At 43.4% G+C, this 25,436-nt stretch overlaps 1 protein-coding gene across 6 annotated transcripts in view; it reads right to left on the reverse strand.

Moving 5' to 3' along the window:
- trim36 (tripartite motif containing 36) overlaps window positions 1-25,436 on the reverse strand; it is a 187,350-nt gene that overhangs the window by 27,772 nt on the left and 134,142 nt on the right. For all 6 annotated transcript variants that reach the window (XM_041186595.1, XM_041186598.1, XM_041186596.1 and 3 more), the window contains one exon: window positions 12,397-12,696. In XM_041186595.1, the coding sequence (XP_041042529.1) occupies window positions 12,397-12,696 (300 nt within the window). The remainder of the gene's footprint in view (window positions 1-12,396; window positions 12,697-25,436) is intronic.

Genomic DNA, 25,436 nt, shown 5'->3' on the forward strand with positions numbered 1-25,436 from the left:
AAATGCAGTTCAAGGTGAGTAAGATCCAAAACAGGTAAACTGACTTCCAAAAGGTTAGAAGTTGCCTGCCAGGTAATGAGAGCACGCTCTCAGAAGAAGTGTTGTGAACTACAGCTTCTTGCGTAGGCATAGCTGGAGCTCCTCAGTTTCACTGATCAAATGCTTCTCAGCCTCTCAGTTTCACTGAATAAGCTCTCCTCACTGTGCACTTGCAAGTTGCTGAAAGCTTAGGAAATAGGTACATTGACTGTTAAAGTCAGAACGGTAGGTTAAAACATGAGTTAGTTACCAGTTTCATTTGTTTATCAACAGTCCTGTTCACCTGCAAACTCGTGCGGGTGAAACCTAGAAATAGCAGGATGATGTCGGGGTCCCAACCCAACATCAGTTTTGGGAGATTTAACTCCCCGCGCACACCTGAACCCACCTCCCCTCAGTAGTTAGAAATCAGCCTAGTATCACTGCAGCTATCTAGTTTGGTGGGAGACTGCACAGGAGGGTCATAGAGTCATTATAGAGTCACAGAAGGAGGACATTAGGCCCATCAAGTCAATGCTGGCTCTCTGGAGAAAAATCCAGTTAGTCCCATTCCACTGCTGTCTGCCCATAGCCCTGCAAGTTTATTTCTCATCCAATTTCATTTTGAAATTATTGATTGTTTCCATGTCCACCACCTTCACAGGCAGCAAGCTCCAGGTCATTACCACTTGCTGTGTAAAAAACCTTTTCCTCTCTTGACAAAAACCTTAAATTGTGTCCCCTAGCCCTTGTACCATCAGATAACGGAAACAGCTTTTCTTTGTTTACTTTGTCTACCCTGTCATAATCTTGTAACGCCTTGATCAAATCTCATTTCAATCTCCTTTGCTGCAAGGTTAACCACCCCAGCTTCTCCAACCCAGCCTTGTAACTAAAATCACTCATCCCTCGAACCATTCAGATAAATCCCCACTGCATCATCTCAAGGGCCCTCACATCTTTCCTAACTTGTAGTGATCGGAACTGGACGTAATACTCCTAACCAGGGCTTTATAAAACTTAACTTCCTTGTTTTTTTAATCCATACCTCTACTTATGAAATAGAAACAGAAAATGCTGGAAATACTTATCAGGCCTGGTCTGTGGCAGCTGTGAAAAATCAGTTAACTTTTTGAGTCGAATATGACTATTCAACAGAAAATGTCCCATATGCTTTGCAAATTATTCTCTCAATATGTTCTGCCACCTTCAAAGAGCCATGCACATGAATGTGCACAACCTTTACAACTGTGCCATTAAGTTTATATCACCTTTTCCTATCCCTTCTGTCAGAAAGCATTGCCTCGTACTTTTCTGTATTAAATGACAATTATCTCCCCATTCTGCAATCCTGCCTCCGTCTTGTTGCATTTGATTGGTTAAAAACAGTTAGACCTGGATGCTAACGGGAGTGGGTTATGTAAATTGGGGTGCAGCTTTTTGGAAGGGAAACCCGAGAATCTGGGTTTCCTCATAAGTTTATGGAGTTTTAACTCCGCTATGTGCATATTTTGGCCTTAATAGGTTGACTTCTGGGCAGGAAACATGAATGACAGTCTTAGTTTCCAGACAGCCCTGGAGGACTCAAAATCAGGCCGCACAACTAGGCAGGTTCCAACCCTAATCCCTAACTCTGTTGCCTAATCTCTGACACCTTGGGGGCTCTGATCTCTAACTCCAAAGACTGTTATTGGGAGAAATCTGACAGGGTGGGGAGCCTTACGGGCTGGGCCGAGCAAGCACTTCTGCTCCTTCTGGCCCAAAAGCAGTTTTGTAGGTACTTACCTTCTCTTCAAAGTTGTCCTCGCCTCCCTCCAGGTTTCCTGGGGTCAACTGACCAGAGTTAAACCTGCAAGGCTGGTTGAGTCAGAGGCTGCCAGCATCATTAAAATATTTAACATTCCAGCCAGCCTTCTTGGAGTGGGTGGACTGCTCATCCCTTGCCTTGCTTGACCCTTGCCCTGTCTCCATTAAGCCTGGAAATAGGCGATTTGGAGATGGGTTGGTCTCAGGATTCAGATTTTAAAATTTTAACATCTGACCCGTACTCAACCCACCCGGTTTTGTACACTGAAATTCAGCCCTGACTCTTCTGATGAGATCAAAGAGTTATTTTTTTCAGTGGGAGCATCATGTTATTTTTCCCATTTACAATGAAGGTTGTACTTTGAACAAAGAAAAAAACCCCCCAAAATTTTCTTCACCTTAAGCACTGACAAAGTGGTAAGGAAAAATTGACAAAACCAACTCCAACTCCAACCCCAACAGAAAATAGGTGGAAATAACAGAACAGCATGAATACAATATTGACCACCCCACCCTCCTTTTTGACAGTAATGCAGTGTAAAATATAAAAAAGCAGATCTCACTTACTGAGCAAGTCTAACCTAAAACTATTCAGCAACTGTACAAAAAAGTCTGCACTGGCCACACTTAAAAGAAAATGAAAACTGGTTTTATAGAACAAAGAAACACAAGAAAAGAAAAATGTGAACAATTAAATGAGATAAAATAAACATTGTAGCTTATTTTCTGCAAGGTCCCACAGACAGTAATGACATTTACCAAGTATTGTAAATCAAAATGAGAATATAGACATTAGGGATAAATAAAAACACAAGAACAGTCATTAAAATAAACAAGAGTATTAGAATTGAGGTGGTCTATAAAAAAGTAGAAAATTTTAAAATGTTCAATTTTTTTTTCAATGCAAAGTCTATTGCACACATTGTTCCCTAGGCTGCTTACACATCGATGGCAATAGCTTCAGATTATATAACAGTTATGTAATGAATGCAAAGCCCATTAACTCAGAAGCGTGGAACCGAGATGACCTATTTCTAATGTGATGGTCTGGTCTATTATTCCTCTTGTAATTGGTTAGTGAGAATAAACAAAATGTCTGAGAACTAAACAGACATTTCAACTTTCGGTCTGAATATTTTTTTATCCATAAGACTCTGTAAGTGGTTTTGCTGTAGACTTCTTGGATCTTTTTCTATTATTGGGGTAATGTGCTTCCAACTTTGTCTTATACCATGCTCATGGCAATATAAATAGCTAAATATATTGCTTTTCAGCAACATTTTGTTTGCAAATATAGGCTCCTGTAGAAATCACCTACTAATCTATACTCTTTACACCCCAACTACCACCAATCGTAATAATACAAGTCATGGATCTGGAAACAGTTTGTTTCGTCCAAAGTACTGAATTGGAACTAAAGCTGGGGTGCTCCTGGCGCAAGCAGTATTAACATTATTTTTGTAGTGCAAGTGGATCCTGGGAATAGAAATTTAAACAAAGTCTGCAACCAATTTAGACCAAGAGCACAACCCAACATTGAAGTATAATTGTGGGAGTAGGTCATCCCTGGTTTAAATCAATTAGTGTCTCAGAATCTATTTCACACTTGTGGTATACAGGCAACCAACAACAGGACACTGAACAACAACATTTCCCACTCTTGGAATTCAGCTGCTGATCAGGGCAAAGCAGATTTTGACCACTCCAAAAGCTAACTCGGGTGTTATACTGTGTTATCTCTTGCATTCCGCTAATTGCAGCATCATTGACTCTTCCTTCCCTTTCACTCAGAGGCCGGAATTTTCCGGCCCCGTTGGTGTCGGAGTCATGGCGAGTGTGCAGGGACAGTATGGCAAGGTGGCTAAAAATTGGTTTCACGCCGGCCTGAAAGCACAGCGGGATCGTCTGATCGTGTCCCCCATGGCGGAACACAATCCCGCTGGAGGGCAGTGTGAACCCGGTAATGGGGTGCAAAGTAAGGCCTGACCAGAATCGTCCCCCCATGCCAGAATTGCCGTTATGCTAGCAGGTAAACACGCCGGCCCAGAACACATCTGGACAAGTGTGATGTGCAGATGTCTTACCTTTAGGGCCTTTCTCAGATTGCGGACAGCTGAGGAGCAGAAGTTGCTGGAGACCAACAGCTACCCGAGCCTAGATGAACATGTGCACTGCATGTTGGGTGGATCCTTATGGACATGGCTCCACCATGAAACAGCTCAAGGAAGGTGGGGGATCTTCATTGATGTTTCGGGTCTTTTTTTAATTCAGTTATGGGATGTGGGCTTCACTGGCTGGGCCAGCATTTTTATGGCCCATCCCTTGTTGCCCTTGAGAAGGTGGTGGTGAGCTGCTTTCTTGAACCACTGCAGTCCAGTGCTGTTAGAAAGGGAGTTCCAGGATTTTGACCCAGCGACAGTGAAGGAATGGTGATATATATCCAAGTCAGGATGATGAGTGGCTCGGAGGGGAACTTCCAAGTGGTGGTGTTCCCATCTATCTGCTGCCCTTGTCCTCCTAGGTGGTAGTGGTCATGGGTTTGGAAGGTGCTGTCGAAGGGGCCTTAGTAAATTCCTGCAGTGCATCTTGTAGATGGTATACACTGCAGCTACTGTGCGTCGGTGGTGGAGGGAGTGAATGTTTGTGGATGTGGTGCCAATCAAGTGGGCTGCTTTGTCCTGGACAGCGTCAAGCTTCTTGAGTGTTGTGGGAGCTGCATTCATCGGGGCAAGTGAAGAGTATTCCATCACAAATGGAGTAAACAACCCTGCACACACTGTCCAGCCTCAGACAGGAAGAATGGCCACTTGTGTATGGTGTGAGAGGGCAACCAGGGGAATGGTACAAATGCATCTGTAGTTACTTTCAAGTAAGGAGCTGGGAAGAAAAAAATGGATAATGAATTACCTAAAGTGACTTGTTTACAAATAAGATTCCAGATCACTTTCTCACTGATGTTCTTGTTCATGACAATGTGGTTCAGTGAAAAGATTCTCATTACAGCATCACTGTTAACATTTACTATTGAAGAGGTCATTTGAGGGAAAAGCTTTGATTAAAAGGAGCAGAGAAGGCTAAAAAATTCATCGTTTTTTAAAATTATTTTTAAAATTATTAAATGGGCATGTGAGAGTTAATCGTATCATCCCTTTGATGTGATCCCTGTGGATGTGTGATAGGTCTGTGAGTGTGTGAGTAGAGAGTGAAGAGGTGGTTGACTTACCCTGGGGGGAATGGTTGAGAGTATTCATCCTCTTCCTGCGCTGGGTGACTGACGTTCTCTGTGCTCCAATGGCACTGACCACCACTGCCACCTTCTCCCAGGCCAGATTGGTGGCTCTGGTGAACTTCCTGTGGCCAGAGCAGGGGTAGAGGACATCCCAATGGCCTTCCACTGCATCCAGCAAGTGCCCAAGAGAGGCTTTCGGGGCTACCTGTTGCCTGGAGCAGTCCTGGCCTATAGACAGGAAGTAGGCTGTGCTGAGATGTGCTTTAAATATGGCACCCAGAGTGAGGAAGTGCTAAGTGGTGGGCAAATCCAAGCCCACCCGCCAGTGACCTGGTGTGTTTCCCCTGATTCATAATTAATGAGGTGGGACCCGTCGGGAATGAGGCTATAACACTAAAAAAATTATCTACAGTATAAAAAGTATAAAGAAAATGATCAAATATTTATTAAAACACTGAATAAAAGAAAGACTTGCGTTTATAGAGCGTCATTCACAACTACTGGACATCTCAAAGCGCTTCACAGCCAAATAAGTACTTTTGAGGTGTATTCACTGTTATAATGTAGGGTACGTGACAGCCAATTTGCGCACAGCAAGTTCCCACAAACAGCAAAATAATAATGGCCAAATAATCCGTTTTGAAACTATAACAGTACTCCATTGCTATTTTGCTGCGGAATTGTTAACTGACCTCAAAAGAATACTGGTCTCAATGGGAACCTCAATGCCTAAGTGGATAAGTGAAATGAAATAAAGTGCAGCACAATGTTACAGACCAAGACACTCAGGGCAGCAGTTGGTGTAGTTCTACGGGGCTCAGAATCTCCATCGAGGGGGTGGAAAATCAGGCAGGGCCCCTGCTTCTCATCACTACCTAACCATCTTTGCTAGACAATTAAGCATTTGTGGGCATCAGGAATGGAGAGTATCTGACACGATTGTGTTGACCTCTATAAATGGAGTAAACAACCCTGCACACACTGTCCAGCCTCAGACAGGAAGAATGGCCACTTGTGTATGGTGTGAGAGGGCAACCAGGGGAATGGTACAAATGCATCTGTAGTTACTTTCAAGTAAGGAGCTGGGAAGAAAAAAATGGATAATGAATTACCTAAAGTGACTTGTTTATAAATAAGATTCCAGATCACTTTCTCACTGATGTTCTTGTTCATGACAATGTGGTTCAGTGAAAAGATTCTCATTACAGCATCACTGTTAACATTTATTATTGAAGAGGTCATTTGATGGAAAAGCTTTGATTAAAAGGAGCAGAGAAGACTAAAAAATTAATCGTTTTTTTTAAATTATTAAATGGTTTGATATGGTGATTAGGGTGAGCAAATCCTTTACTTGGATTCACTGACAAGTGGTAATGAAGTAAAAAATTTGCCACTAAAAAACAATGGGAGAAGTTAGAATTTTCTTTAGTTTTTTTTAATTCTTTCATGGGTTGTGAATGTCAATGGCGATGTTTGTTGCTCATCTCTAATTGCCCTTGATAAGTTTAGAGAGTGGTAATTTGCCCCAAATAGTAGTTAAGACAGAGATCATCCTTGTGAAAACAGCAAAGAAAAATGCAATATTGTCAGGAGAGGGGAAGGCATTGGGATTAGTGCCAATTTCTGTAGCAATGACCTGGTGCAAACATAATGGGTCAAGCAGGTTCCTTCCGAACTTCTTTGAGATTTAGCCAAGGACTTCTAAACAAAGTTAAATTCCAGCTGAAAGTTTTAAATATGCTGTGTGAAAATTCAATTATTGTCAAATTAAAATAATTTATGACATTTCAGCAAATAATATTTACAGCCGGATAACATGTTGCATTTAGTTTCAGGAACGTGCGAATGTTTTACTTCCATCAGGGATATATTAGCGTGCATAATGACAGTGAAAAGGTTAACTACGGACTCTGAGGAGAAGATAAGCTGAGAGATCCACCCAGTTTGCCTAATATTCACATTTGTGATGATCTGGAGGATAGGTTGTGGATGAAAATAAGGAAAGAGATACAGGTACTAGAGAAGGGCCAAAGGGAATTACATTATGTTTACTCCAATGTTTCTCTTGTTAGGTCAGCCAAAGTGTAATACTGACAGTGCCCACAGGCTGGAGTGCCTTGTCCTCTTAATGGAATAGGGCTGCACAGGGAGTCTTTTGAAACAACAGTTTTGTATGGTAACTGTATTGGGTTTATTTGATAAATGTTGCTTACTTGCTTTAGAGTGTGGGTCACAGCCTGTGGTTTCAAACAAGACATGGGTGAAAAGGCCATGGCTATTTATTAAGAAAGAGGAAAAAACACAGAAACGTATCACTGAATTGATCTTTTACTTTGTAAGGGTAGGAAAACGAAATTGTCCTGTTATCTGATTGGCTTTGTGTTTCGGGGTTTATTTTTAATCAAGTTTAAGTTACTATTTATAATATTAAACCTTGAAGTTCTAAAGATGCAACAGCTCACTAAAGACAGGGAAAAGCTTCTGTCTTCAGGTTGGAGCAAGAGAGCTAAAGACAATTAGAGAGTGGTCCTACTACTACAACAACAATTTCAATTGTATAGTGCCTTTAACGTAGTGAAATGTGCCAAGGCACTTCCCAGGAGAATTATTAAACAAAATTTCACATCAAGTAACATAAGAAGATATTAGGACAGGTAACCAAAAATTTTGTCAGGTTTTGAAGAATGTCCTAAAGGGCAAAACAATGATAGAGAGGCTTAGGTAGCTGGAGGCATGGCCTCCAGTTGAAGGAGCAATTAAGTTCAAGGAAGAGGCCAGATATCTTGGACCATTGTAGGGCTGGAGGAGTTTGCAGAGATAGGGAGAAGCAAGGCCATGGGGAGATTTGAAAACCAAATTGAGAATTTTAAAATCAAGACGTTGCCAGACCAGGAGCCAATGTAGGTTAGTGAGCTCAGGGGTGATGAGTGAATGGGACATGGTGTGAGTTAAGATATGGCAGCAAAGCTTTGAATCAGTTCAAGTTTACAGAGGGTAGGAGGCCAGTCAGGAGAGTGGTCAAGTTTAGAAGTAAGAAAGGCCTGAGTAAGAGTTCCAGCACTGGGGGAGCTGAGATGGGGCAGAGAAGGCCAATGTTACGGAGGTGGAAGCAATCGATAGAGCAGATATGTGTTTGAAAGCACAGCTCTGGGTCAAATAAAACATCAAAGCTGCAAATTCTGGCTCAAACCTCAGGTACCACTGCTACAGATTTCACTCATTATCACGATTACACATTGGGAAAAGAAGCTGCTTGCATAGGCATGAACATGAAATGGGACAATTCTGGATGTGTGTAAGCAAACCGTTTTGAACATGTGTGATGGAGACCCATTCTGGACATACATGATCAAACCTTTTTGTGTGTGAATGCATATGTTTTAAAAGTGCAGTCTAGTTTTGGCTGTAATAGGGTACAATCTTGCTGAACAGATAGAGAATGTTGGAAGAAGGATGCATTTAATGTAGCAATCTTCCAATAATCTACTGTCGACTGAAATCTAAAGGCATACACAAAAATAAAAGGACTATTATAAAATTCACTAATTTAATACAAAGCTAATGTTAAATACTTCTGAGAGTTAAGAGGTCCTACACCCTCACAATTAACTGTAAACTAATTCTAACTGAGCTTTAGTACTTTCTATTAATTAATGGAATCTTAGGGCAGAATCCTTTGGATGGAGGGGTTTCCCACACTGCTACCAAAACCCTCTCCTAATGGCTGGCCCACAGCCATTTAATACACTGAGGAACATTAACTAGATGGAAGCATACCTTCCACCTTCTCTTAGGGAGGGAGTCCTGCCTCACAGAGCTGCCTGGTATCTGTTTGCTGGCAGATCTCTGAGTCCCAGCGGTGCCACCAGGAGCGGTGCCACAGCTTGGACTACACCAAGTCCCGGAGAACTCAGCAGGACCAGGAGAAGAGGCCCCAGGGAGGGGGGGTGGGGGGTTGGGGGGACACAAGGGGGCACGGGGGGCAGTTTGGAAAGGCTATGGGAGAAGGGGACAGTTGGTGAGGGTGACTCTGATTGGAAAATGGGGCCCATGTAGGAGGCGTTACCCCCCTCCCCCACCCTTTCCGCCAGAGGCCTGAGCAGGCTAACGTGCCGGGCCTTCCCCCTGCCCCACCACCACCGCCGCCCCCCCCAATTCCCTGACCTCCTCCCACCGACCGAATCACCGTTGGGTGGGAAACAGCCTTTAAGTGGCCATTAATTGGCCACTTATGGGCCTCAATTCAGTGGAGGGCAGGCAGGTGGCCGTAGGCCTCGCCCAACCTCCCATTAAACCGCGGTCAGGTCAGGGTGGGTAGGCAGACAGGACCACAAAATTCCAAGGGGACCATAAAATTCTGCCCTTAGTAACCTTCTGAGTATGTTTTAGATGTGCAAAGTAGAAAACATTGGGAGCTGATCAATCTACTTTGAACTAGTGACTATAGCACATATTGTGAACTTAGACTTACAAAGATTTCCAATATGTTAGAATTTTATAATTGCCCTGAGCCCAAAACCTATTCACTTTTTTCTTGAATTAAAATAGAAAATTAAAAACAACTCTCTTTACAGAACAGTAATGTCTTTGTTCCAAATTCAGTCACACATTGCTGCTGCTGCTGCTGGTAGCTACTCCTGGCAGATCTGCTGTTTGGTATGTCACACTGATCTGTCTTGCACCATCTTCACACATCCATTGTAACACATCTGCAAGTGCTCTGTCACTGTCATCCAACTATGCCTAGGTTGGCCCCTCTGCTTTGACCTCCAGAAGAGATCCCCATAGCTTTTCAGCTCTGCTCAAATGACTGAAATACTGGCATTTTATTTTCTGATGCTACCTTTTAGAGTTATTTTTGTTCTTGCAATTTCAAGCACCTCTTCATTGGTCTTATCAACTGTATATGGAATTGTTAACATCTTAGCATCCACATTTCAAAGGCCTCTATTTTCTTCCAAAGCTCCACTTATTGTCTAGGTTTCTGAGGTTGACAGGAAAATGGATAGACTTTAGCATCTTATTAGTTTCCCCTTGTTACGAGCTTGAGTTTTTTTTGCTTTTAACACATCTTTCATCTTCAAGAAATTATTTCTGGCTATCTCTATCCTTCTTCTGACTTCTGCATCACATCTGCCATCTTCTGTTATCATTTGTGCTCAACAGACATACTTAACTACTTGTTCCAGTGTGACACCATTCACTTCAATTTTCACTCTAGCTTCTTGTGTATTCCTTCAAATTACCATTAGGCTGCATCTTCTTAGCGGTGAGTGAAATGATGTGGGGTGACATCGGCCGTGCATCCCAACGTCACCCTGCATCATTTAGATTTTCAGTTCGGCGGGTGCTCAGCCAAATTGGCTGCTTGCCCGCCGAACTGTCAAAAGCCTTTTGAGGCCATTAAAAAAGTAATTAACATGATTGATAGACCTGCCCCTCCAACCTTAATGTTGGTGGGCAGGCCAGGAGCCCAGGCGGGCTTCTGAGAAAGCACGAAACCTCATCCACGGGCAGGATGAGGTTTCATGAGGGTATTAAAATTTTTATAAAATGTTTGAATAAAAGAAATTGACATGTCCCAGCCCATGTGACAGTGGGACATGAGTAGACGTGTCAGTAATTTTTTTCCCCTTCTTTACTGAAACTTTCAAACCTGAGCCGATCTCCCTGAGGCAGCACTTAGCCTTAGGGAGCTCTGTGTGCTCGTCAGCGTGCACTGTGTGAAAGAGCACACTCCCAGCTCAGGGAAATCCCCCCCCCCCACCGCCCGCACAGGGGGCACATAGCGTAAAATGGTGGTGCGCCCCCAATCAGGGGCACCGATCGGGAAGCCGCCCACTCCTGCAAACCCACCACACTGCCCCCCAACCCCACCCCAACGGGGGGGAAGATCCTTCCCATTGTTATTGTCTTTCTGGTGCTCATGCTCGATCTATATTATAAACTTCGAGATTTTACTTGATCTACAATATTTTGTAGGGCCTTTTCTAATTCTGCAATTAGTGCAGTATCGTCAATGTACTGCAAGCTTGTTATATTCTTGCCTCCAATCTTTATCCCTGGAAGTGCACCTAATTCTCTAAATATTTGTTCTGTGTACAAATTGAATAATTTTTGTGACATTACACAGCCTTGTTGTATCCCTCTCTTCACCTGAAACCTATCTGATTGTCCTGTTTCTAGCCTGATGCTCGCTATTTGGTTAGAATATAGGCTCTGGGTAAATTTGGATAAATACAAATATATTTCATATACATGTGAAAATATAATGACATGTTTTGATATCAGGCTTCAAAGGAGTTATTACTCCAGCAACACATCCATGAATTCAAGACAGATTGTCCAAAATTAGAACATATAAGGTTCTGTTGTACTCTGCCCTAGGGCAAATCTCACCCTTGAAATCCTTGCTTTACCCACTGACGAAGAGTAGTTGAGTTGGTTTCTGGTTACTTTCTTCACACAATGTATCTTCAAACTACCTTCCAGCACAGTCACGGTGGGCTGAATCACTTCCTTTCTCTAGTAAATTTATGTTTCTCTTAGGTGGACTGCAACAAAAGCTAAACAGGTCCAGTTACCCTCTGTGGTGAGGAGGGAGAAGCAGCCACACTGTGCACCAACATTGGATATTAATCCTATTCAGAATCAGCACTCTGCTCTCCAGGTCTGTGTGGAGCAGGAGCACTAGCACAGAGCCAGTCCCCAACCAATCCAGGCATGAGTAACCAATAGATGTTAACCCAGTATTTAGGACCACATTCTAGTCACCATTTGTCAGCACTGTCTGGAGTGGGGCTTGAACCCTTCACCTTCTGACTCAGAGGCTACCACTAACCTAAAGGCTGACTCCTATGAGTGTGTTGCTACTTTGCCTGACAAGGCAACTGATTGAAGGTGGATATCTTAGATTGAATTTGTTAATTCTGATTCCAAACCTTACACAAAAAATTTGAAAAACATTACTTCAAAGGTACTTATAAGTGCAATGAAGTGCTTTGTATTGTTTTAGGTAATGTCTTAACTATATTTTCTTTTAACTGCCTTTCTTTTGGCAAGAAGAGAAAAACCTATAATTTGTTTAAATGGATAAGAAAAGCCCTGATAAAAAAAAATCCCTGGGAAATATGCAAAACACTAAGTTCCTGGCTCCACTGACAAGAACTGCATACAGAAAATGCAAAACCATTCAGTATTGTTTATCATTCAAATAATGCATCCCTGAGGCACATTGACAATCCTCCACTTGAAAAATAATCAATTTTAATAATGACCATTTGCTAATTTGAAGGAGTGACTATAATTATAGCTCAATGTAACTCTCCTCCCAAAGGGCATACCTGGAGCAGGTGGCGTATGGAAAGCTACCTCCTTGCTGTAGTCACTGTAGGTAAAATTCTTGCAACCCTTCACTCTGAAGAGGTAGCTAGTATTGGTGTCAAGATTGAAGATGACTTTACTTGTGCTGCACACGTCCTCAGTGAGCTCCCAGGCACATTCTCCGTCTTGGTCAAGTCTCCTGTATTCAAGCTTGTAGTGGTCAATGGGAGGGTTGCCATTGGGCTGCTGCCAACAGATGATTCCCTCATCATACAGCCGGCTTTGCTTCTCATCAATAACGGGTGCATCTGGAACTGGAACTGCAACATTATCCACATCTCAGTAATCCACAGATTAGGAAACAAAAAACAGTTATGATAAATCAATAATAAAGCCCCCATCCTTAATAATGGTTTCCAATTAGGCGCTTCATTAGACAAGAAGCTAAGTAGCTACATGTATTGACCGAAGATGAATAAAGGTTCTTAGAGCATTTCTACCTTAAAGTGCATAAGCAACTAGTATATCTGGTTTCATTAATGCTGCATTGGAAAAGTAATTTCTAAAGTGGTAAGATCTAAAATCAGAATTAAATTAAAGATTTAACAGAAACCACAATTAAAGGCAACTGTTGTTTGGGAAACAGATTCAGCAGACACAGCAGAAATTATTGCCTAAGGTTAACAAATGGAAAACAAAGAGCTTCTTTCAATTCCTCCAGTGGAAACATTTACTGTGTGGTACAATGTCGATCTATCCAGGTTTGATCAATTCAGGTTTGACCCCTGGTTTCTGCCTAGTCTCAGACATAGTGATAGGCCGGCCTCTGGTGGACTGGGGAGAAGAAAAGTCTCACACGTGATCATCATCCAGTGAATCCTGCAAGTAAGACATGCAACTGTCAACACATAATGAATGGTGGTGTGTTACAGATCTCTTTCATGTGAATGTTGTAGTCTGGGACTATGGCCAGTGATGGGAGAGGCTCCAACTTCCTTTCCATCACAAGGGCTGAGCAAGAATCTCTGCTGCTCTTACCACTTGTGTAATGATTGAAGGTGTAACCTTTCCTACTGTCTTTAGGGGTCACATGATTGTTCTGATAAATGAGCCCTAAGCACGGATAATCCAGGCGGAGGAGTTTTCTAGTCATGGACCTGGTTCAAGCATGTAACTTCTAAAAGCGCTCTGCAATAAAATTCTGTTTCAAGTAAAAAACCTGTCCAGTACATAGAGTTCATTACGTTTGGCGACAAGGGTAAAATCGCTACAATGCTGTACCTCGCCTCGTGAATGAGTGTACATCGGTTCGTAAGGAAAGGTAGAAAAGTATACTCACCAGTCAGGCCACTCTTGGACAGAATTGACCCTTATGACGCATCCTTGGAAGATTGGAGCCAGTACGTAGAGTGCCTAGATTTTTATTTTGTAGCGAATGAAATTTACACGAAAGAGAAGCAGAAAGCAATTCTTTTGAGTGTCTGTGGTAACAAGACATATAACCTCATCTGCAGTCTGATGGCCTTGAATGCACCCAATTCTAAATCTTTTAATGAATTGGTACAACTCATGAAGATGCATTTTCAGCCGAAGCCATTGGTAATAATGCAGTGGTTTAAGTTTAACTCCAGAGTTAGGGCCCCGGGAGAGTCCATCACAATTTATACAGCAAAGTTGAAGCAGTTGACTGAGCACTGCTACTTTGGAGACACACTCAGTGACATGTAACAGGACCGGTTAGTTTGTGACATTCACAACGACACCATTCAGCGCCGTTTACTTGCAGAATTTAACATCAATGTGAAGTGCGCTATGGAAATAGCGCTAGCTATGGAAAGTGCTGCGAGACTCTCAGGCTTTACAGAACGTGCAACATGGTGTCATTTTTTTGTTGGAGTGGGAACCTACCCCGGGCGTGGAGTGAAAACCAGAGAGACAGCAGAAAAGCGGGAGACAGTCTCTGCTGCTCAAGAAAGGAAAAGACCTAGTGGAAGTGTTTCAGCAGCAACTCCAAAGTTAATCTGTTACAGATGTGGGAGTAACCACATACCAGACACCTGCAGATTCAAAGAGGCAGAATGCCATTACTGCCACAAAGAAGGGCATGTAATAAAGCAATGCAAGGGGAAAGCCAGACAGCCCATCAGACAGCAGACCAAGATGATTGAAGTGGTATAACAGAACCAGGAGCTGCTGATACTGATATCTATTCCTAACACAATGTCAAAGCTGTAAAAACTAAACCAATAGCCATCACCATTCAAGTGAATGGGAAGCCCCTAGTCGTGGAGGTAGACACGGGAGCCTCAATCACAGTGGTGGGAGAGCACACATTTATATACCTAAGTGAAGGTGCCCAGCCACTGAATCTGGAATAAACCACAGCTCAGCTGAAGACATACACTGGAGAGTCAATACAGGTAAAGAGCATCACCACAGCACCCGTGTCCTATAGGCAACAGACAGCCCAGCTTCCAGTGATCATAGTGATAGGTGAAGGACCTTGCCTTCTGGAACACAACTGGATACAAAAAATTAAGCTCAACTGGTCTGAAACATTTCAAGTGAGAGCAGGAGGAGTTCCTGAGCTGCTAGGGAAATATGGCAGTGCATTTTGTGATGAACTGGGAAAGATAAAAGGCTTACAAGCAAACATATATGCAGATACGGAGGCAACACCCCAGTCCTTTAAGGCCAGACCTGTGCCTTATGCCCTAAAGGATAAAGTGAGTACAGAATTATGCCATTTAGAGAAATTAGGCATAATCCAGCCAGTCTAGTTTTCAGAATGGGCAGTGCCCATAGTCTCTGTGATGAAACCTGGTCAAACTATTCACATTTGTGAGGACTACAAATTAACTGTGAACAAGACAGTCAAACTAGATAAATATCCTATACTGAGGATAGAAGATTTGTACACAAAGCTAGCTAAAGGCAAATTCTACACCAAACTGGACATGAGCCATGCATACCAACTGCTAGAGCTGGATAGCATGTCTAGTGGGATGTAACCGTCAACACGCATAAGGGTCTGAATCCATATACTCGCTGATCCTTTGGAGTATGATCTGCATGTGCAATCTTCCAAAGGACCATGGAAAGTCTACTGCAAGGACTTCCCCGAGTAGTAGTGTACCTAGATCATGTCCTGATCACAGCGTTAATGGAAGCCAAATATTTGGCCAATTGAGAAGAGATTTTAAGAAGATTTTTGAAATCTGGTGTTCAATTAAAGAAAGAGAAATGTACATTCCAAGCACCAGAAGTCACTTATCTGGGTCACGGAGTGGATGTCACGATGTTGCGTCCAGTAGAGGAGAAAGTTAGGGCAATCAAAGAGGGGCCCTCTCCTTCCAATGTCACTGAACTCAAGTCTTTTTTGGGCATGATTAATTATTAGTCTTTTCTTGCCAAACTTGTCAACAGTGCTAGCACCTTTACACTTACTATTGAAAAGAATTATCATTGATCAATGGAATTCACAACAAGAAGAAGCTTTTGTGAAAGTAAAGAACTTATTACATTTATACATTATGACCTAACAAAAGAATTAATATTAATCTGTTATGCATCTCCTTAAAGTGTGGGAGCTGTGAAATCACATAGGATGGAAGATGGTTTTGGAAGGTCAATTGGCTATGTCTCCAGAACCCTCTCTGCAGCCAAGAAGGGTTATTCCCAGCTAGAAAAGGAAGGTTTATCATGATAATTGGAATGAAGGAATTCCACCAGTATCTGGATGGATGACATTTCACCATTGTGTTGAACCATAAACCATTCATGGGTTTATTTAGTGAGGATAAAGCCATTCCGCTAATAGCCTCAGCAAGAATTCAATGTTGGGCTTTTATGAAAAGCAAAAAACTGCGGATGCTGGAAATCCAAAACAAAAACAAAAATAAAAATACCTGGAAAAACTCAGCAGGTCTGGCAGCATCTACAGAGAGGAACACAGTTAATGTTTCGAGTCCGTATGACTCTTCAACAGAACTAAGGAAAAATAGAAGAGAGGTGAAATATAAGCTGGTTTGCGGGGGGGGGGGGGGGGGGGGGGGGGGGGGGGGGGGGGGGGGGGGGGGGGAGGGTGGGACAGGTAAAGCTGGATAGAGGGCCAGTGATAGGTGGAGATAACCAAAAGATGTCATAGACAAAAGGACAAAGAGATGTTGATGGTGGTGATATTAGCTAAGAAATGTGCTAATTAAACCAGCTTATATTTCACCTCTCTTCGATTTTTCCTTAGTTCCGTTAAAGAGTCATATAGACTCAAAACGTTAACTGTATTCCTCTCCGCAGATGCTGTCAGACCTGCTGAGTTTTTCCAGGTATTTTTATTTTTGTTTTGGGCTTTTATTATCTGCGTATGAGTATACCTTTATGTACCGTCCTGGCTTGCATATTGCAAATACAGGGTACTCAGTCGCCTTCCAATACCAGATAGCATAGTACATGCTCCAGTGCCACAAGCATTTGTGCTTGTACTGAATTTCTTGGACTCTTTGCCTGTGTGTGTGGAGCAAATAAGGAACCGGACAAACGGGGATCCAATTTTGTCAAAAGTCCGAGACCTGGTATTGCAAGGATGGTTGAATTCTCTAATATCTGAAAAGATAAGACCATTCTATGCCCATAAAACAAAGTTAAGCTGTGAAGATAGTGTCTTGTTATGGGGATCAGGAGCCATTGTCCCTTCGCAAGGAAGGGAACCACTCTTGACAGAGCTTCACAATACACATCCAGGCATATCAAAGATGAAAATGCTTAACGAAGCTATACCTGGTAGCCAGTCATAGACAATGACACTGAAAGCATGGTCAAGCGTTGTCTCCTGTGTCACAGAAGTCGCCAATTTCAGCTCCACTGCATCAATGGGAGTGGCCTGGTCCACCCTGGGTTAGACTACATATAAATTATGTGGGTCCATTTTTAGGTACGAGGTCTTTACTGATCATTCTAAGTGGATGGATATGTATGAAGTTAGATTACTGACATCATGTGCAACTATTGAAAAGCTGCGCCAATTTTTTTGTATACACAGCCTACTGGAAGTCATTGTTTTGGATAATGGTACTGTCTTTACTAGTACAGAGTTTCAGAGATTCGTGAGTTTAAATGGAATTAAGCTATTAAAACATCACCATATCATCGCTCATCGAATGGGTTAGCTGAAAGAGCAGTGCAAACTTTCAAATCAGGAATGAAGAGGTTATCTGAAGGTACTCTAGAAACTCGACTTTCACGTTTTTTTCTCAATTATCATATGACTCCTCATGCAACTACAGGTTCAACACCGTCAGAATTACAGATGAAATGCCACCTAGGTACAAGGTTAAGTCTGGTGTTTCCAAACTTAGAGAGGAGGGTAGAGAAGAATCAGATTAGTCAAAAATTGAATCATAATATTCATAGCAAGGCTCGAAGATTTACTGTGTGAGGTATAGTTTTCGTGTGGAATTTTGGAAATGGACCTAGTTGGGTTCCTGGTATAATTGTCCCTGAAACTGGACCTTGTCACTCCAAATGGAGGTGGAAGACCAGATTGTTTGAAAACATGTGGATCATCTAAGGAGTAGAGAGACATTCCAACAACCAGCTTTAATACCTGAGGTGACAGATTGACCTAGAATAGACATACCAGATGTTTCTGCTGTATTGCCTGCTTCTGAACTGCCACTTTTTAAGGATATCCCTGATGCTGCGGTTCTTGATTACGTTGATCCAATGGGAGAATCTCAAGTGGTAGAGCTACGCTGTTCTAAATGAATTAGAAAACCACCTCAGAGACTTAATCTTTAATCTCATGACCTATGTATTTTTGCATATAATGTGGATTATAATATTCTTTGTAAATAGGAAATGTAAAAGGGCTAAAGGGGGAGGAAATGTAGTGATTGAAGATATAACCTTTCCTACTGCCTTTATGGGTCACGTGATTGTTCTGATGAATGAGCTCTAAGCGTGGGTAATCATGGACCTGGTTCAAACATGTAGCTTCTAAAAGAGCTCTGTAATAAAGTTATCTGTTTCAAGGAAGAAACCTGTCCATTACATCAAGTTCATTACCACCTGTCATTGGTGTAATGAAGGATTTACAGGTTAATAATCAACCTGTTTGGTTTCGTCACGAACACACCTACCGTCACCATAAGGCCTTGGGGTGGGGCTGAAACTCAGAACTTCTGGCTCAGATGCAAGGACACTACCCACTGTGTCACAAGAACTTATGGCATCATAATCAGTCTGATCCATGACCCAATTATTCTGCCGATGCCCCAATCAGTAAGTACAATTATCCTGCATTGCCCTCCCACAGCATTTGTATGTTGTCACTGGCAAAAAATTAATGTTGAGTTAAGATCAGCCATTGATTAACACATATAGGGCAATAGTACTAAGTCCAGCTGGTTCACATTGGGCATGAATTCCCCATAGACGGAATTGTTAACCACAATGTTAACACTGTTAAACACAATGAGTGGAAATTTCCACTCCTGCCAATGGTGGGGTTCATGGGGGCACTCAATTTGGTGCTATTGAAAAAGTTAGTTTCCCGCTAGGGGAAAATTACTTAGGAGTTTTCTTCTCCCGACTTTGATGGCGGCTTAAAGGCAGGCTGAGTTTCCCGACGAACAATTTCGGGAACCCCATTTACGTTCATTAGCATCTCATGCATGCTAATTAAAAGGCCGCCAAGCTGAAATTAAATATGTCCTCTAAATATAGTTCACTCCCAGCGAGAATTTAGAACATTCATTTTTACCACGGTGTATAAGTGGCGTGCAATTAGCCAACTTGACCTCTTCCAAGACTTTGAGGTCTGCAGATGTCGCTTTCTCCTTCTTGGGGACCTCACATAACTTCACTCGAGTGCCGATACCAAACACTGCGCCAAGTCTGGAAATGGGAGACAGGCAAAGACTGGAAGGGGTTGAGGGTAGGGTGGAAGGGTGGGGCAAAGGCTGGACAGGGGGGGCAGGCTTACCGGAGAAGCTGGGGAGCATGACCAGGAAAGTGAGAGAGAATGTCTCGAGAGGGGACGCGGAGAGTGGCTGGGGAAGGTGAGGGGTGAGTGTCTTAGAGGGCAGGGTCAGTGGTGTTGACTGTGGGATCCTGGGAGGGGTGAATTCAGGGTACTGATAGGAGAGAACATCACAGCCAGAGGGGGAAATGGGATGTGGTAGGGTGGCAGGTCCACGGTGAAAGTCTGGTAGGTAAAGGTCTCAATGGGGAGGTCACGGAGGGGGACAGACTTGGATAATGGGAGAGGACACCATCAGGTTGGACACAGGGGTGGTAATTGGGTGTTGACTCTGAGCAGACAGAAAGCATGTGGAAATGGATTGTGATAGGGTGCAGGGTAACAGGGTGAGGTTCAAGTGTGACAGAGGGGAGGGGACATTGATATTGGATGGGGCTAGGGTGATTGGAGGGGAAGTTGGTGGGTGACAGGGAGAGGGTAGAAGGTGATGGGGTGAGATTGAAAGGTGAGGCACACCATTTCACAAAGCTGGCCTTGACCACGCAGATACTCAGTCAATGAGATTCCTCAAAGTGGGAGGAGGGTCTTTTAGGATGGGTGAAGTTCAAGGTCAGCACAAGTAGCTGACTTAGGGGACAGCATAATAATTATGAGGTAACTGGAAATCAACCATGCTCAATTGTGTTCTCCTCTCTGTGGTGAAGCCTGCATTGCAGCAGGTTTGTTCCCAACTCATGAGTCTCATGACATCAAGGATACAGCAAGGTCTGGAGCTGCCATTCATTCTGTGCCATTTGCCATCGGCTGCAGTCAGAGGCAGGGGGAAGGGAGGGAGGGAGGTGGATGCCTCCAACAGGCATGGCTGGTAGATGGTAGCCATCTTGTGACTCCAAACCTCCATCCTCCTGGGTGAATGAGCTTGGCTGACAAGGGATAAATCTTTCTATGCTGCCAAGGCAATAGTCTCTATAGAGTCTTGAGGGTAGTGCAGACAAGCAGATTAATGTCAGAGAGAGTCTTCATGCACATGGCTCTCATCACCCTGGTCAAAGAGCAATATCTCCATACATAGACATGTATGAACGGGAGGAACACCTATGTCTGGTCCTCCAGGAAGCCCTTTGACTGTAAGGGGTGGGGTGGGGATGAAATGTGGATGGTTTAGCCCTTGCCTGTTAGCTTTGAGATGGAGGGAAACCTATGAAGGGCATGCTCGCTAAATGTATTACTTCAACTCATTCACACATCCACTGAGGCATCAATGATGCAGGTTACAGGCAACCCTGCCTTGGAATTAACTCTCATCCAAATGAGGAGAAAGGGGGCCCATTGATGTTTGGCACAGGGCCAGGAGGAGCAAGGTCCTGAGCAGCAAGAAGCAGTGGGGTTTCTATAAGGTTAAGAAGCCAGCAAACATGGACCACTGCAACGCCGAACATTGGCCAGGCCATGGGTGTAACGCCAGTGGTGCTCTTATCTAGAGATGAGTGAAAGACAATGCTGGAGATGCCCTCGTATGTCCTGGGATGCGGTTGCTCACACATCTGCTAGCTTCTCCAGTACGAGCTGGGGCTGCAAAGCTTCTGGAAGAGTAACGCGGAGCTCCTGGCCTGCAATGAGTGAATGTTTGTCTGGGTGCCTTTAAATATGGTGCCAGGACTTTTGACCCCATGAGGCAATGGCAGGACAGGCAACTTCCTGCCCGCCCCACCAAGAGATTGGCCAAGTTCGTCGCTGATAAATAATTAATGAGCTGCACAGTGGAAGATCACGTGTGTTCAGCCATCCCCCCACCCAGCAGGAATCACGCCAATTTTCCCACTGCACTTAGTCTCCTGAGCGAAAAATTCCACCCTTGGTCTCCAAAATGGAAAATTCCACCCAATGTGCAGTGTAAAAGCCCACAGAAAATCTGCAGAGGTGTAGAAGAGTAGTGAATGGTGAGCTCCATCCACTCATCACTGTCCACAAAATTCGGGCTATCACAGTGAAATTTAACTTGATCTCACATCCTGCTTATCTTGTTCTCTTTACATATTAAGCCTTAATGCATCAGTGTACAAATGCATTTATGTTGCATTTTGTAATGTTTGATCTATTTACATTTGAAAAGGTGATTCAAGTCTGGCTTCATTACATAGTGGCCTGGTGCTTGTCCATTTCTTAGGTAGATATTAAGTAGCTGCAAAATTATCAATACTATAACATCCAGATGATTGTTGGAATGGTGCCACAGTCTTGCAGTTTTTCTCAGGCAACCTTGATTCTTGGAAGAATCCCCAGGAACAACCTACTCCATAAACGCTGTTACATTAGCTCATGAGGGGGCTGGAGTGGAGTTCATGCCATTTCCCGAGGTCGCATCACCAAGAATACTATTCCATTTCAGTTTATTGATTTACAAAACAGAGTTACTACCGCAGATTTAGAACATAAGAACATAAGAAATAGGAGCAGGAGTAGGCCATACGGCCCCTCAAGCCTACTCCGCCATTCAATAAGATCATGGCTGATCTTCTTGAGAATCAAGTTCCACATTCCCATCTAACCCTGATAACCTTTGATTTCCTTGCCTAACAAGAATCTATTGACTTCTGCCTTAAAAATATTCAATGGCCCCGCCTTAGCTACATTCTGAGGCAGAGAATTCCAAAGCTGCACAACCCTCTGAGAGAAAGAATTTGAAGCAATTGACGCCAACTATATTGTAATTCCACAACCCTTACAGTGGAAGAAAGAATTTGCATTTATTTAGTCCCTTTCATGACCATGGGACATTCCAAAGCATTTTAAACAACAACAATTTACATATTGCCTTTAACTAATAAAACATCTTAAGGCATTTCAAAGGAATGTTATTAAACAAAATATGACATTGAGCCACTTAAGGAGCTTTTAGGTCAGATGACAAAAGCTTAGTCAAAAAGTTAAGTTTTAAGGACTGTTGTAAAAGAAGAAACTTCTGCCCTTGTTCTTCTAGATGGTAGAGGTCGCCATTTTAGAAGGTGCAGTCTAAGGAGTCTCGGTGAGTTCCTACAACGCATCTTGTAGATGGTACACACTGCTGCCACTGTGCATCGGTGGTGGAGGGAGTGAATGTTTGTGGATGGGGCGCAAATCAAGCGGCTGCTTTGTCCTGGATCGTGTCAAGCTTCTTGAGTGTTGTTGGGAATGCACTCATCCAGGCAAGTGAGGAGTATTCCATCACACTCCTGACTTGTGCCTTGTAGATAGTGGACAGACTATGGGGGGTCAAGAGATGAGTTACTTGCCACAGGATTCCTAGCCCCTGACCTGTTGATGTAGCCACATTATTTGTAAGGCTAGTCCAGTTCGGTTTCTGGTCAATGGTTGAGGGAGAATGGTGTGGTCAACATTTTCACGGTTACATAGTGTGTCATCTGAGACTTTGATAAGAGCCATTTTAGTACAGTAGCAAAGCCAATTAAGTACTTTGTAACTGCAGTCTCTGCTATAATCTGGGAAATGCAGCAGCCAATTTGCACTCAGCAAGCTACCACAAACATTAAGGAGATAATGATGAGATAATCTGCTTTGGTGATGTGGGTTGAGGGATAAATATTGGCCAGTACTCCAATGTTCTCATAGCAAAGATTCATATGCTAACATTTCATTTCATAATTCAATTATATAAATGAGTAAATAGGCAAAAAACCTAGCACATCATTTAAGTGAAGCACTTAAACTCTGAAATGTTATTCTGAAATGTTATTTTTCAACAATATATGATAATGCAGCACTTGAATATCAATTAAAACACAAGAAAATCAATATCTATCACTGGGCTTTTAGGGGATCCTGAAACATTAAAAATGTTACGGCATTAATATTTTGAGAAATGATTCTTACTTAATCAATATTGGGCTAAACATTGTCATTCAGCTTCTGAATTCCAGCTCCAAATGGCACCAAGTGTATCTAAACAACTTCCTGCCTCAGCAAAAACTATTTCCATGGAGATTGATTCCTACCTAAAAGCCTCATAAATCATTACTCTTAATGCAGTTATTGATCTGTTATAAATAAGTGAAAACAGCCATTAGGCTAACTGCAGACTGCTGGAGTCTTTGCAAAGTTAGCACAGCCAACAAGGAAACATTTTTTCCCCACACAGATGCCAGGTGTCTACTGGGCAAGACAGACAGTGAAATGTAGCAGCCTTCAGTGAAGGACAAGTGACATCAACTTTGAGCCAAGTTTCAGTCAAAGCTTTTCAGGCCTCCTTAAAATTCCACCGTCTTTCAGATGAGGCATTAAAGCAAGGTCCCATCTACAGCGTCAGGTGGGCATTAAAGATCCTGAAGTTAGTATCTCAACGAAGAGCAGGGAGTTATTCCCAGTATCCGAGCCGATACCTATCCCTCAATCAACATGACAAAAATTGATTATCTGGGCATCATCACAATGTGAGAGCTTGCTGTGCACAAATTGGCTATCACATTTTCTACAACAGTGCCTACACGTCAAGGATTGACTTTTCGGATGGCAGAGTTTCCCATCCCTCTACCCAAAGAGTTGGCGGAGAATGCATCCCCTCATCCCTTTAATGCTTGATCGAGTGTAAATTGGCTGGAAACGGGGCTTCTGCCCCTCACTCGGCAGAGGTCCTGCCTCAGAGGGCTGCTGGCCAATCAGATTAGCCAGCAGCTCTGTAGCCCCAGCTACACTGGAAGGCAGCAGTGGCCAGGACTGGGACGACAAGCAGTCACCAGATTCTAAGTCCTGAAGTCCAGGAACAGGTAATTGGGGGAGGCCTCACAGTGGGGAGGGAGGAGAGGCCTGGGGGAGGTTGTTGCGGGGTTGGGGAGAGGTCTTGATGGAGAGGTCGGGGTGGGGGGGGTGGGGGAATGGTGCATCCATGGAGGACATATCTTGGAGGGGGTGCCCAATGTGAAAAGGGTACCCTTGAAAGAGGCGTTGCCCCACTGCCAGCCCACGACCCAAGCAGGGTGACTTGCAGGCATCCCCCTTGCCACTGAGCTCCTCCTCCACAAAAATTGAGGCCGGATAGGAAACAACCCTCAAGTGGTCACTAATTGGCCACCTAAGGATATCAATAAGGATGAGGGCAGGTGGGCCGCCATAGGCTTCGCTCATCTCCTGTTAAGTTGCAGACAGGTTGGGGGTGTGCAGGAAGGTGGTAGGACAGGTTAGGGGTGTGCAGGAAGGTGGTAGGACAGGTTGGGGGTGTGCAGGAAGGTGGTAGGACAGGTTGGGGGTGTGCAGGAAGGTGGTAGGACAGGTTGGGGGTGTGCAGGAAGCTGGTAGGACAGGTTGGGGGTGTGCAGGAAGCTGGTAGGACAGGTTGGGGGTGTGCAGGAAGGTGGCAGGACAGGTTGGGGGTGTGCAGGAAAGTGGTAGGACAGGTTGGGGGTGTGCAGGAAGCTGGTAGGACAGGTTGGGGGTGTGCAGGAAGGTGACAGGACAGGTTGGGGGTGTGCAGGAAGCTGGTAGGAAAGACACCAGGAGAATGTTTCAGGACCCCTGGTTGTAAACCTGCCAATAGGGGACATAAAATTCTTCCCAAAGAGTATTTCATAGCTCTGAAGCACATTGGGACATCCTGAAGCATTGAAAGGTGCTTTATGAATGCAAGGGTTTTTTTTTTTTTTGTTTCCTTTAATGTTTTGGTCATCCCTTGTAAGTTTGTGGTTAAGGGAGGTCATATTCTCTGACTTACCTTGTGCAATACCAAATCTATTTTAAACATTGTACATGCACGCCCTATCAACTTTTTCCATCTTAACTTCATGCTTCCATATTTATATTTGAGACTGCCAATGTCAAGTTGTCACACTTACGAGGATCTTTGTCTTGAAGCAGTACAGTAAAAAAGTGTAATTTCTTTAAAATGCCGATGGAAACAGTAATTGTTTTTAAGAACATTTGAAAAGGACTTTTAAGAGTTTGTACCAATTGAAATTGGATCAATTGTAACTTTCTTGTATAATAAGAAATGTGGGTCCATGTGACCTGGCAACCCTTGACCTGGAAGCAGTACCAACAGGAAGTTAAGATAGGGAAGTCATGTGGCTGGTGGACTACAAGCAGAACAGCTGG

This window comes from Carcharodon carcharias, chromosome 4 (assembly GCF_017639515.1).
Source record: "Carcharodon carcharias isolate sCarCar2 chromosome 4, sCarCar2.pri, whole genome shotgun sequence".
Classification (NCBI taxonomy): Eukaryota; Metazoa; Chordata; class Chondrichthyes; order Lamniformes; family Lamnidae; genus Carcharodon; species Carcharodon carcharias.